Source organism: Trichosurus vulpecula, chromosome 1, assembly GCF_011100635.1.
Source record: "Trichosurus vulpecula isolate mTriVul1 chromosome 1, mTriVul1.pri, whole genome shotgun sequence".
Lineage (NCBI taxonomy): Eukaryota > Metazoa > Chordata > Mammalia > Diprotodontia > Phalangeridae > Trichosurus > Trichosurus vulpecula.
Window position 1 is genome coordinate 250,566,974 of NC_050573.1, and position 15,119 is coordinate 250,582,092.

The window sequence follows — 15,119 nt, forward strand, 5'->3', positions numbered from 1 at the left end:
AAGAAAGCTGAAATGCATATCACTGATCCCTACTCACTGAACTCCAGTGGCTCGCAATCACTTTCAGGATAAAATATGTCTGTCTGTCTCTCTATTTATCTATCTATCTATCTATCTATCTATCTATCTATCTATCTATCTATCTATCTACCTAAGTATTCCTTTGGCAAACAGTTTAACATGCTCTGCTCTAGCTTCCCCCCACCCTCCTTTTTTTTTTTCATATGTTGGCATTTATTATTTAAGTTCAAGAACAGGTTGTGAAAGGGGTGGGTGTGGGAGGGCCTAGAGGAGAGGGAGGGAAGAGACAGGGAGACTAGAGTCTCCCGTCTGTGTCTGCTCTAGACGGGGTTGATCCTGATTTCTGAGCCTTGGTCCAGGGCACACAACGAAGCACGCGATTAAGATGAGGTTGGGGGGTACAGGTTTAGGAAAACACCGCGGGGGTGGGGGTGGCCAGAGTTACACATCCAACCAGAGGTGGGGGCTGGGATTCTCCTTGGATCAGCAGCACGGCTTCTTTTTAGGAATTGAAGCATAGTGATAAATTCCATCCCACTTATTTCAGCTCTTATAAAATATTCTTGTAGTGAAAAGTCTGAGCTAAAGAATTCTTTCTTTCATCGCCTCTCTAACTTCTTGTACTTTGCTTCTAGTTTCTTTGAATATGCATCCAATTTGTAAGCTGCCTGCTCAAGAGCTGCTACTTGCTCCTCAATTAGAGTGATCTGATCCAGATAAGGCTGAAGTGCTGCATATTTCTGGTTTAAGTCCTTTAGGTTTCTACTTATGTTTACTGCAATATCTTTCATTTCTAGATACTTCAAGCTAGTCAGTTTGTTCATATTTTCCAGAAGTTTATAGTCTTCACTGGTAGCTGTGAGCTCGCCCATCAGGTACGTGGCCATTTTGGAGAACATGTCCTGGCACAGCCCCGTGATGTCTGCCTCGGCGGGCCCCGTGGCCTCCTCCGCTGTCTCCACCACGGCATCGTCTAGGCCGGGGAAGGGAGGTAGGAGAAAGGATGGAGGGAAGGATGGGATGGCGAAGAAAGAGGAAAGGAAGGGGAGAAGGGAGGGGAAGGGAGGGGGAGGGAGGGGAAGGGAGAGGGGCAAGAGTGGAAGGAAAGGGAGAAAAGCCCCCCCCCCCCCCCCTTCTTACAACTTGCACTTTCTCAGGCATACTTTTCAAACCAGCCTCATTATTATTCTTCAAAACAATACTCCATCTCTCCACTTATGGTATTTTTACTGCTTGTCTCTAATGCCTAGAATGCCCTCATTCCTCATCTCCACTTCTTTGTTTCTCTAGGTTCCTTTAAGTCCAAAATACAATCCCACCCTCCCTCACTTTGTACAGGAAGCCTTTGCTGATTCCTCTTTTTTTAATAAAAAATATTTTTTAGTTTTCAACATTCATTCTTTCACAAAATTTTGAGTTACAAATTTTCTCCCAATCTCTACTCTCTACTTCACCCCAAAATGTTATGTATTCTGATTGTCCCTTTCCCCAGTTTGCCCTCCCTTCTCTCACCCCAATGCCCCCTCATCCCTTTTCCCCTTACGTTCTTGTAGGGCAAGATAGATTTCAATACCCCGTGGCTGTATTCTTTTATTTCCCAGTTGCATGTAAAAACATTTTTTTAACATTTGTTTTTAGAACATTGAGTCCCAAATTCTCTCCTTTCTTCCCTTACCAACCATCCATAAATCCTTATACAAAACACTTCCATAATAGCAGTGTCATGAAAGACTAACTATATTTCCCTCCATCCGATCCTGTCTCCATTTATTCAGTTTTCTCTTTTGACCTTTTCAAAACTGTTTGCTTTTGATTACCTCCTCCCCTGATCTGCCCTCCCTTCTATCATCCCCCCTCTCCTATATCCTTCCCCCACTTTCCTGTAGGGTAAGATACCCAATTGAGTTTGTATGTTATTACCTCCTTAAGCCAAATCTGATGAGAAGATTCACTCATTCCCTTTCACCTACCCTGTCTTCCCTTCTATTACAACAGCTTTTTTTGCCACCTTTATGTGAGATAGTTTACCCCATTCTTTCTCTCTATCTCTATTTATCCTTCTCCCCTAATACTGGGAAAGGTCTCATGAGTTACAAATATTACCTTTTCATGTAGGAATGTAAACAGAACAATTCAACTTTAGTAAGTCCCTTATGATTTCTCTTTCCTGTATACCTTTTCATGCTTCTCTTGATTCTTGTATTTGAAAGTCAAATTTTCCATTCAGCTCTGGTCTTTTCATGGAGAATGCTTAAAAATCCTCTATTTTATTGAAAATCCATATTTTGCCTTCAAGTATTATACTCACTTTTGATGGGTAGGTGATTTTTGGTTTTAATCCTAGCTTCTTTGACCTCCAGAATATCATATTCCAAGCCTTTTGGTCCCTTAATGTAGAAACTGCTAGATCTTGTGTTATCCTGATTGTGTTTCCACAATACTCAAACTATTTCTTTCTGGCTGCTTGCAATATATTCTCCTTGACCTGGGAACCCTGGAATTTGCCTAAAATATTCCTAGGAGTTTTGTTTTTGTGTTCATTTTCAAGAGGTGATCAGTGGATTCTTTCAATTTCTATTTTACCCTCTGGTTCTAGAATATCAGGGCAGTTTTCCTTGATAATTTCATGAAAGATCATGTTTAGGCTCTTTTTTTGATCATGGCTTTCAGGTAATCCAATAATTTTTAAATTGTCTCTCCTGGATCTATTCTTCAGGTCAGTGACTTTTCCAATGAAATATTTCACATTGTCTTACATTTTTTTCATTCTTTTGTTTCTGTTTTATATTTCTTGATTTCTTATGAAGTCATTACCTTCCACTTGCTCCAGTCTAATTTTTAAGGTGGTATTTTCTTCAGTGGTCTTTTGGACCTCCTTTTCCATTTGGCTAATTCTCATTGGCTTTTTGGAGCTCTTTTGTCATTTGGGTTAGTCTGTTTTTAAGGTATTATTTTCTTCAGTATTTTTTTGGGTCTCCTTTAGCAAGCTGTTGACTTGTTTTTCTCAATTTTCTTGCATCACTCTCATTGCCCTTCCAAATTTTTGCCCTACTTCTCTTCCTTGCCTTTCCAAATCCCTTTTGAGCTCGTCCATGGCCTGAGACCAATTCATATTTTTCTTGGAGGCTTTGGATGTAGGCTCTTTGATTTTGTTGACTTCTTCTGGCTATATGTTTTGATCTTCTTTGTCACCAAAAAAAAAGATTCTATAGTCTGAATCTGAGCCCTTTTTTCTTCCTGTTCATGTTCCCAGGCAACTAGTTGACCCTTGAGAGCTTTTTGTCAGGGTATGACTTCTTTTAGAATAGAGAGTACTTTGTCACAAGCTTTAGGGTCCTTGTACTGCTATTTTCAGAGCTACTTCTACACAGCAAGCTCTGTCACACCAGTGATCCTCCTCCCCCAAGAACCACCAACCAGGACTGTGCCCCAGATCACAGCAGGGCAAAGCAAGAGAACCCCATCTCTGCATCAACCCTGTGCTCCCGTTCAGATCTGCCACTTGATTCCTTCCACTGGGGGGGCCTGGAGCTGGAAGCAACCACCTCTGGAGCTCTGGAAACAGCCACAGGAGCTTCCTCCTGCTGCTGCTGCACCACCTCTGCCACGGGGCTGGGGCCAGACCGCATACTTCTCTCACCCTGATCCAGCAGTTTTCCCACTAACCTGCTCCGTTGTCTTTGGCATTTGTGGGTTGAGAAATCTGGAAACTCCCACAGCTCAGTGATTCAGGGCCCTAAGGGCCTGCTCCACCTGACTTCTCGTCTGCTCAGTCCTGGTGAGGCCGATGCTGGGGTGTGCTCTGCTCCCAGCACAATGTGATAGACCCTTCCCAGTGACCATCCAGGCTGTCTTGGGCTAGAGACTTGTTTTCCTCTGTTATTTCATGGGTTCTGTAGCCATGTTCAGAGCCATTTTTACAGATGTTTGGAGGGATTTGGGGGAGAGCTTAAGCGAGTCCCTGTTTTCTAGCCACCATCTTGGCTCTGCCTGTCAATTACTTGACTTTTGAGCTCTTTGTCAGGGTATGACTGCTTCCAGAGTGGAGACTGCTTTTTCCCAAGTTTCAAATGTTTTGCCCTGCTGTTTTCAGAGCTACTTCTATTCAGAGGTGGTATGATACTCCTCTCCTCTTCTGTGCTCCTTTCTTCCTTGTAACTACCAGGAAAACTCCCTCTCTACAGCCACCATAAGCCCTGCCACACCAACACTCCTCCTCCCCCAAGGACCACCAACCAGGCTTGAGACTCAGATCCAACAAGGGCAAAGCTAGAGAACCTTGCCCCAGTGCCAGCAAAGCCATCCCTGCACTCCTGCTCTGATCAGCCACTTGATTACCCCCACTGTGTGGGCTGGAAGCAGTTGCTGCCACCACTGCTGCTGCCACTGATGCTGCTGCCACTGTAGCCACTTCTGCCACCCTGAGACTGAGTCCAGACCACGTACTTCTCTCACCCAGATCCCACAGTTTTTCCACTGATCTGCTCCATTGTCTTTGGCATTTGTGGGTTGAGAAGTCTGTACACTGCCACAGCTCAGTGACTCAGGGCCCTGAGGCCTGCTCCACCCAGTCTACCCTGGCCTTATTTGTCCCAGCATGGGCCAAACTGGGCTGTGCCTTGCTCCCAGCACAGTGCGATAGACCCTTCCCAGTAACCACCCAGGCCATCTTGGCCTGGAGACTTGTTTCACTCTGTCATTTTGTGGGTTCTGTAGCTCTAGAATTTATTTAGAGTCATTTTAACAGGTATTTGGAGGGATTTGGGGGAGAGTTCAAGGGAGTCCCTGTTTTCACACTGCCATTTGGCTCTGCCCCTCTTAATTCCTATTAATGCTAATGTCTTCTTTCTGTTGAATGTTTCCAATGTATCCTGTATATTCCTTATTTATATATGCTTATGCCCCTCAGAACATGGGCTCTGTGTTCCTGTGCAATGAAAGTAAGACCCTCCTCTCAACCCATGCTTTGATTTTTCAGGAGGAAACAGTTAGTATACAGAATGAGCAGGTATGGTGGGTTGTAGTCTAAATTCAGATGCATTAAAATATCTTCTCTTCTAAGTCCACCTTTATTCAGAACTTCTTTATTTCCCTCAAGGGCACCACTAGTCATTCAATCTCCCAGGTTCTTAGCATCTTTAGTATTCTTGACTCCTTCAACTTAAATTACTTTCTCTAAATTTACCAGTTATGTCATAATTGCCACAGCTGATGTCTTGTTCTCTATTGTCATCTTTCTGACCTTTCTGCAGTATTCAAATTTGTTGACTAGCCTCTCCTTCCTAGATAATTACTCTATCTGTTCTAGGTTGCAGAAAGTGATGGCTGTCAAGTATAGAAACTCAAAGTATCTGCACATGTTCAGAATTTGGAAACATTTGTTAAACTGTTCTAAAATCTTCCAAATAAATGTTTACATTGATTTTAATTTTTTTAAATGGATATTTACTAGCTCATTTTCAGTATTTTTTTTTGTATAATTGGTAGATGGAATAAAAAAATGAGTGTCATAATTTAGGAAGGTTGGTTGGTGATTAACTTCTATTTACAACTACATATTTTTGTGAAATTTTTTTCATATCTGACAGCCATTAAGAAGAAATATCAAAATAAAATTAACTTAAAACCAGATCTTACAATTTCTGAATCATAAGATTACAAAGATTTCAGAAATAATGAAACATTTATCTAATATTTCTCACTAAATATACCATTAATATATTATTTCATGAGAATATGTGACTTTCTAGCATTAAAAATAATATATTTTAAATATTTCAAAACTAATACTTTAAAAAATATTTATTTTTACTGTAAAACATTCAAGCTTTTTAGTTCCTAATTTTCTCCTGCTCCCTCCCCAACCCCCTCCCCAAGATGGCATGCAATCTGATATAGACTCTACATATACATTCACATTAAACATATTTTCACATTAGTCATGTTGCAAAGAAGAATTATTACCAGTGGGAATGAACAATGAAAAAGGAGAAACAAAACAAAATAAAACAAAACAGAGAGAGACCAAATAGTATACTTTGATCTGCATTCTGACACTGTAACTCTTTCTCTGGATGTGGATAGCATTTTCCATCATGATCCTTTTGGAGTTGTCCTAGAATCTTGCATTTCTGAGAAGAACCAAATCTATCAAACTTAATCATCACACAATGTAGCTGTAACTGTGTAAAATGTTCTCCTGTTTCTGCTCCCCTCACTCAGCATCAGTTCATATATGTCTTTCCAGGTTTTTCTGAAGTCTGCTTGCTCATCATTTCTTATAGCATAATAGTATTCCATTATATTCATATACCACAACTTGTTCAGTCAGTTCCCAATTGATGGCCATCCCTTCAATTTATAGTTCTTTGCCACATGTACAAAAATATTTATAGCAGCTCTTTTTGTGATGGCAAAAAACTAATACTTTTTAATTTTTACTTTTGTGTAAGTTTTATAATAAATATACTTATGGAATTTGTGCCTTTTTCATTAATAGGATACTATAGATTCAAAAAAGTTTGATGACCATTGATCTGGAGAACTTTACAACTAAGTTGGAGAGTCAAAACATACCCCTTTTACAATAATAAATTAATGTTTTCAAAGTAGAGTAAGAATGTGGACAAAATCTTATAGTGTCTATTTGTCTATTACAAGAATGGAATAGACAAAATTAAGAGCTTCTACAACAAAGCAAAAGATACTACAAGCAAAATTTTAGAGAGTAAATTCCCCCTTCACAGGACACCTTTTTTGTAATACTTGGAAGCAATTTTGCAAATAATTAAAAGTATAATAATGAAACTGAATATTAATACATAAGAATAATAAAACACATTATGTAGGAAAGGGTGACTTCAGGATTGTGCTTATAAATGTTTATCAAATGGCTCTTTGAAAATATAATGCATTCAGGATCCACTTTTAAGTTTAATCTACATCATTGATATTACCTCCATCAATTTCTTTTGTTTGGACAGTCAATAGAACAATAAATCAAGACATGATTTGTAGTAGTATAAATGTTCACACTGAAAATTTAATAATCAGCTTTCACAGGCCTGTTTGAGCTGGTTCCAGTATACCTTTGCTGATTTTTTCCTTCATTCTGAATGGATGGCTAAATTTCTTTTTACAATTCAATTATTTATTTATAGCATATCTGTTTTTTATTTCTCCACATTAATCTGAATGCATGGCAAGTTAACTTTAAAATTCATTTAGCATCCATTTTCTCACTAGGGTGATATTATAACTTCATCCTCATCCTGTCATTTGATTTCAAAAGGCAAACTTAATGCCACACTATGAGTTAAAAGTATGCAGAATGTGTAATGGGAACCCTACTTCTCTATCCTTGTCTTAATCCCAAATATTTAAGTTATTCACAGCAGCTATTTCTATAACACTTAAAATGATTATATCTAATGTCAATTTCTAGAAATTATTCACATGAAAGAAGGTGGCAGATCTTTGGTATTAAATTATAAACTTACACAGGAAGAAGAAAAAGTGGAGAGAATTTGAGATGAATCTGAGAATTGGTATTTAATCACTGATGACTTTAATCCATGCTCTTAAAGTATATTCCCCTACCCCTCTTACCCATTTCTGGTTCATTCTACTGCCATGAAAAGCAAAAGTTCTGCGGAGATTAAAAAAGCTTTAGAGTGAGATAGCCGAGAAGAGCATCGAAACCAATCTTTCTTTTTCTAGCTTTAAGTAATGAGTTAGTAGCATCACCTCACACTTAACACCAGCTTGCAGCTACTACAGTTTATCCAGTAAGGATTTACTGACTGGATTCCTAAAACAAGATTTCATTGAATTCTAAGAGAGGACCAATGAAGATAAATTGAAATGTGTCTAAATGAAATTAAAAATTATTGCTTGCATGAAATTCTGAGTGTGGCTGGCTGTGGTCACAAATTTACAGTTAACAATGTTCAGAATTAAAGGTATGTAACTGATAAAGATGGATGTCTTACTTTCTTGGATCCAACCTGGGCAGTTTAAAGCAAATATTATAATAATTGATCTTTTTGAATGATGTGCATGTGCTAAATGACATTTGATATATGGCACTGACTTCCTTCATCTGGCACTGATGGATGAGAACTGTGGTGCTGGAATGAAAAGATGGTCAAATCTTCAATTACATATAACACACTGCCTCAGACAAAGCTCAGTGCAAATAGATTGGATGCTCTATGACCACCATTCTAATATTAGCCCAGACCTGAAAAGTGTCAGCCATGCTTGCTAACAATAGGAAGATATCATTGCAGATTAATGTGGGACTGAATTACTGTCACATTGAAAGAGCAGGGGGAGCCAAACTTTTCTTTTGCAGCAGCTGTCTTGTTACCTGTTTTAGCAAAGAACAGCTCTTGAAATATTATTAATAGCTATATTGACATTACAGCAGGGAGGTAGTTTTTCTGCAGGCCTGGGTACAGTTCAGTGGAGATTTTATTGGCTTTTGACTGGTGGCTTCAATAAAATAGTTTGACTAGTTATGTAATCCTCTACCTATAATCAGTGCAGGTTTGTGACTAGAATGTTAATACAAGGATCTGAATGTCTTCCCAAACAGAGTATACCTGCCTGTTGGAAATCAGTTCATGGTATAAAGCCAGATTGAAATTCTGGCAAAAGTATACCAGATCACCATGTTTGTAACAGCTATATCCAGATCACAGACTCTCAGCTGTAGTGAGGAAAACAGTGTTAAGAAGCTTAGTGCAAACAGTAAAACTTCTACCTACTGTTTCATCTGATTTTAAACCCAAATCAGTTAAGTGCTAAGTCTCTTGGATTGGTATATAACTTTTTGCATAATGACCTTATAAAGATCAATTATCTCCGCCTGCTCCATGCTTTAAAAAATAACTTCATTATACTTTATTTAAGGAGCAGTTTTAAAAGAAAAGCACTGACTTAGATTTCTTTAAGCAAAGGCTAGATGACTACTGGTTAAGTTTTAGTGTGGACAATTATATAGGAAGGTACTAGACTAGATGGAACCAGACGTCCATTCCATGAATGAGATATGATGATTATCTGCTTTTGTAGAGATAATCATTACCATGATATGGGGGAGCCAATATCAAAGCAGAATTGGCCAATGAAGCCTTGAAGGTCTGCAGAATCCAAAGCTGTAGTCCTTGTCTTCACAATATTCCCTTGTTCTTAAGATCATGATTGTTCTTGGGACCTTTGATACAAACTTAAAGTCTGTGGTTGTTCTTGTTTATCATAAAGTTCCAGATCCTTGTGGCTACCCAAAGAGTACCTTCAGTCAGAGTACCCTTCTCAGGACTTGGACAAGAGTTTTAGGACTCTTCTCAATTACTTTTTTGTCTCCACAAGTATATCACATAATCAAGATTCACGATATCGATGGTGACCATGAATATGCCTGTATAGTTAAGAATAACAAAATATGAGAGACTCTCTATATACAAGGCAGAAGTAAAACATTTATTCAGACACCAGAAGATCAAATCCCAAAACCAATAATTCCAATTCGACATAGCAACAATTGTATTCCAAAACCAGTAAGTCCATTTCAATATAACAGTAAGGAAATTAAAACACAATATCGCAGCAAGGAGCCAAACCATCCTGTAACCTTCCCCTCTGCTGGGGCCTTCCTGTAAATGCTCACTCACAAACCCTAGCTGTGTGCTTGCCTGTATCCTCTCCTCCCCCAGTTCTGAAAACTTGCAGTTCTGAAAGTCCTTGCAGTTCTCTCTCTTTCTATGTCTCTCTGTCTTTCTCTCAGCTCTTCCAATTTTCTCTTGCAGCCATGTTTTTCTTTTTCAGTAGAGTCAGGACAAACCTCAGGGCCACAACTGCAGAGGGGAGGGGGTGGCAGCAACAGCTACTCTGCCTGGCAGGCTCGATAACACCAGCACACAGGAAGGCTGCTAGCATAGGTTCTTGGATCTGATTTTCTAAAGAAAAGCAACTTTAAGGGGTTAACAATCTTACTTTAATTAAGTGTACATATATCATTCACTTAGTTCAGGGGAAAAAGTCAGAATCCTGAACTTCAGAGCAAATACGAACAGAAATTACAAAAAGAGAAAATAACACAAATCAACAGACAGACTTCTGTCTGACCATAGCAATACATATATAGTTATCAGAGAGAGAAGCACCAACATCTGGGTTTTCAAAGCTGGAGAGATCCTTAATGATTACCCAGAGTATTGTCTGACCAAATCACATAATCACTCTTCCAGTGAATGAGCCCCAAAGCAAAAGGCTAACCTCAGAGTATATATACTGTTTCCAATCAAGGACTCTTGATTCAGTCAAAAACTCTTGATTCAAACAAATACAAGACTCAATCAAAGGCCCTTGATTGCCTTAGTGCTGAGAAGCACTCCAAAAGAAAAAAAAACAGCAAAAAGTCCCACTTTGCTTGTCATTACACCAAGTTCCCAAAATTAATGAAATATCATCGATAATTCTAAAGATATTTACTCAAAAAAATTTATGACAGCACCCAGCTAAATAAATCTGATCCATTGCTACAATCATTTATGGCAAATAAACAGCAATAATTTTAGATTTACTTAATATTGAAATCTAAATTACAGGATTCAACTATTTATTGAGGGGAACACAGTTTAGAAAACTTAAAAAAAACAACTTCCATACAACCTATTCTCTTTTGCATATTTTAATAACCCTTCAAGTCTCATCCTATATTCCAGGATGACCTTAAAAAATGTCAGTATAGAATCTCAAATTTTAAAGGTAATGGATGCAGATAAAAAAAAATTGGCACAAGATTCATTGCCTCCAAGTCCACATACCATGGTATGTCCACAAAGAAAACTCATTGTGGTTTCATAGTTTATTAAATCTGGCCTTTTGTTTATTCTGTCTTTTCATCTCATCTTCAGCATTCATTCTCAATTCCACATTGGTAATGACCATAGAAAGTCGATGGAATTTGGTTTCAGACTTTATTTACACTCTGATTTATCCATTTCATACCTCATTTTGAATGATCTTCTTGTACAAGCACAGTTCAAACTCTGATTCCAAATGCCATGTGCTTTCCATGGCCCCATGCTGTGTCTTCCTAACCAATCCCACATTCTCTATTTTCCTCATGTACTTTGAGAATGACCTGCCAAATTCACTAGCAACACTAATATGACAAGGTTCTTGAATGTATGGTAAAGCATTGTTTTGCATCAATGCTTAAAATTACATTATGATTTGTATTCCCACCCCCTACTTCCAGATTCTTCAATATTTTTATTTCTTATAATTATGACAGACTAAGCCATTGGAATATACATGGATGGCTGTTTCAATGTGAGATCAAACCAATTCAAGAAAAATTAAAAGATCTGGGCATGAATTTCCAACCAATATTCAAATCAAGAGGGTACAATAAGAAAAATTCTACATTTATGTCACTGACATTCACAATTAAGTGTGGATAGCTTGTTCATATGCCAACTTACCAATGCATGTGTTTCAGAATATGTCACCACTTGTATAGATATCTTGCATAACTGTGACTAGTACTTTATTCTCTGTTATCAAAATATGGAAGTTTAAGGGGCAGCTAGGTGGTGCAGTGAGTAGAGCACCAATCCAGGAGTCAGGAGGACCTGAGTTCAAATCCAGCTTCAGACACTTGACACATTTACTAGCTGTGTAACCTTGGGCAAGTCACTTAACCCCAATTGCCCTGCCAAAAAAATGGAAGTTTATGAATAACTTTGTATGACTTTAATTAAGGGTTAACTACTTCATGACAACAGTGAAGGATATTAATAAAAAAGAAAATTATATCAAATAATAATGATGTGAGAATATATTTTTATTTGTTGCTATGCATAAATTCAGTTCAATAAATATTTTAGACATCTTATGGCTGGGTGAAAAGGATACAAAGACAAAAAGGAGACACCAATATCCTCAAGGAATCTGCATTGGATTTAGTATTTCCCTAACATAGTTGATGACTCTCCTGTATCCATCATGCTTCACACAATTCTTTCACAGAAAACAGCCACATTTTCTCCACAATTCCCACATCTCAATTCAATTTGCTGACTTAGCTGGTCTTTCCTAAATCCATGCATACAATATAGAAACCAACATCCTATTCTTAGCATTTATCTTGAAGTTGCCTCAGGGATAATATCATGTCTGTCATTCCCCACCACACTAAGGTTAGGTTAGCATATTTATGCCACTGACACACAGAACTAATCTATTGAATATTGAATATGATATATACTGATATATTTTGCATGAGCTTTATATCTTAACACTTAGTACAATATGCACTGTCCTCTTTATGATTCTACAAATGACCAATTGATCTATCTTTGAAGAACTATTATGTATGTTTTTTCTTTCAAGTTTGGTCCAGCTTATAGGACTTAATATGTTAATAGCAGAAGAAAGGAATGAGGAAGGGAGGATGGGAAGGAGGAGAGGAGAAAGAAAGTAATGACAGAAGGACCAGTAGAAGAAGAGGGAAAAGGGAAGATAGAAAGACTACATAAGTCAAACAATGAAAAAAAAAAATTCCTAAAAGGAAAAGTTTCAAGAACACAATGGACAAAATCAAGAGTTCCCACATCAAAAAAAAAAATACAAGCAAAGAGAAAGAAACAATTCAAGTACAAAAAGACTTCGCTTAGTATTGTTATTGATATTGTGAATTGTGGAGGTAATTTTCCTAATACTGAATCATCTCTGCATTCCTGGTATAAACCCCACCTGACCATAATGTATACTTTTTTGATATATTACAGTAGCCTCCTTTTGAGTTTTTATATAAATGTTTTGCTTAATTATTCCTTTAGTATCATATCTGGGCTTTTTTGTTTAATTTTGATTTTCTAATTGGCAATAATTTTTAAATTATCTCTCCTTAATCTATTTTCCAGGTTAATTGTTTTTCTGAAAAGATATTGCACATCTTATTCAAATTTTAAATATTTTTGAATTACTTGTATTGTTTCTTGATGTCTCATATTTATTAGCTTTCAATTGCCCAATTCTAATTTTTAAGGAATTATTTTCTTCAGTGAGCTTTTGTACCTTGTTTTTCCCTGAGGTCAGTTCTGCTTTCCAAGGACTTCTTTTCTTCAATGGATTTATGTGCCTTCCCCCACCCCCCCATTTTTTGTTTTTGTTTTTGTTTTAAACCAAGCTATTGACTTTTTCATGATTCTCTTGCATAACTCTCAATTCTTTCCCTATTTTTCCTTCTACACCTCTTATTTGACTTTTGAAATCTTTTTTGAGCTCTTCCAGGAATTATTTTTGACCCTGACAGCAATAGATATTTTTTTTGAGATTGGGCATATAGCCATTTTGACTTTGTTACCTTCTTCTAAGTTTGTGTTTTGCTCTTCCCATCAGCATACTTGGACATGATTGAATGACTGGACAACCACAAAGGAACAATGAAAAATTTTGTTTTCTTTTATTTTACTATGTATAGAGAAGGAGAAGATACCATCTGCATTTTGGCCTCCACATCTCTGGCAAATTCCCTGAATTCTACATTCTTGAATCAATAAGCAAGATGCTGGGGATTTCCAGTGCCAAGATGGTGGAGTGAGGAAAGAAGCCTCTGAAGCCCTTCCAAATTCCCCTCCAAGAATCTTGAAAACCATCTCAGAACTGATCTAGGAGCAGAGAACCAGCTCACCACCATGGGGGAAAAGGTCAGTCTCATTGGGGTTGTAGAATAGTGAGGTCTGAGAGCAGCAGCAGAGGGCCTCATAGTAGGGGGCCTGTGGCAGAGCTCAAAGCCTGGGACAATCCACCAGTGGGAGCCCACCCTCCCGCCAACCAGTAGTTTCTTTTTTTTTTTTTTTTTTTTGTTTTCAGAGGAAGGCATTTTATTACGCTCCCCGGGAGAGAGGGTGCAGTGCTTGCGGGAAGACTCACACCGATACAGCTGCAGGAGCAGGGGTAACCATTCCTCCATTCCTGCTAGAGTCATGGTTAGTTTACAATCTTTGTTTTTTTACATAGTTTTCCTAGGTTATATAGTTTATATAAATAGGATAATAAGGATATAGAAGCAAAAGTGAAGTTAATTAGATTTTCCTTGTCTTAGTTTAGGATTAAACTATATTCTTTTACTTCCCCTACTTTCCCTCTTTAACATATGCAAATGATGCAAATCAGTAGGCCTGGATTCTTGACCAAGACCAGACCCTAGATAAGCTTGAACAGGTTCAAGTGGGTTTGGCCTCTCTAATTCCCCAGACTGCCTTCTCAAAAAGTATGCACATGCGTACAAGCCTCTGACCTCTCACCTGACAGACCTTGAGGCCTGGTCTCTGCTAAAGCTGGGATGGGGGAGGTCAGGGAAGCACACCTTTAGTTCTGTGGAAACAAAACTCCTCCTCCCATTTCTTACAATTTCCCCCTCTTCTTTTATTCAAATTTTTGTTTCCACATTTTTAATATTCCCTTACTCTCTTTCTCATCTGAATTTTTCTCCTTAATCATCACCCCCTTAAATATGGGAAGAATTGATCGACGCATTGAAAAATCAAAGGGGGCAGTCCCCTTTGTAAATACAGATACAGAGACCCAAAAGAAAATGATAATGCAACTGTCCCTTTAAGATTCAAAAGTCTCTTCCCATAAGCTGTCTGGCAGGGAACATCAGTGAAGTCTTCTGGTCCTTGGTATTTGTTCCAGCCATCTCCAGCATCTTCTTCTTGCCTTCTTGTAGGAACCAGCCTTCTTTCCATTCTCCTACAAAAGTTACCCTGGCACAATTTTCTAATCCTTATACCTTGATCATTTTTACAAATTCAAAATTGGAACTTTGGCCAATTGCCATGTTTAAGAAATTTTACATCAGAACCCAGTTCCTCATACTTTACATTAACTCCCTACATACTTTACTTAATATACTTTACATTAACATTTCCTCACCAGGAGGATAATATTTCACTAAGGAATTAACAGCAGACTCCAGCACCTACATAAATACATTAGATAACCAATTCTTAACACAGTACATATATAAAACTTTTAGTCATGCCATGTTTCTTTGATGGCATGTATGAAATAAACCA

At 38.0% G+C, this 15,119-nt stretch overlaps 1 protein-coding gene across 1 annotated transcript; it reads right to left on the bottom strand.

The window, feature by feature from the left end:
• Positions 1-620: 620 nt before the first annotated feature.
• LOC118834589 (biogenesis of lysosome-related organelles complex 1 subunit 2-like) lies at positions 621-1,028 on the bottom strand. The gene has a single exon (XM_036742034.1). It carries the CDS (start codon positions 918-920, stop codon positions 621-623), a length of 300 nt encoding a protein of 99 aa, XP_036597929.1. The 5' UTR covers positions 921-1,028.
• Positions 1,029-15,119: the final 14,091 nt, after the last annotated feature.

What these genes read in the sequence shown, in the direction of transcription:
- LOC118834589 (XM_036742034.1), bottom strand. Translation starts at nt 920, where the DNA reads ATGTTCTCCAAAATGGCCACGTACCTGATGGGCGAGCTCACAGCTACC.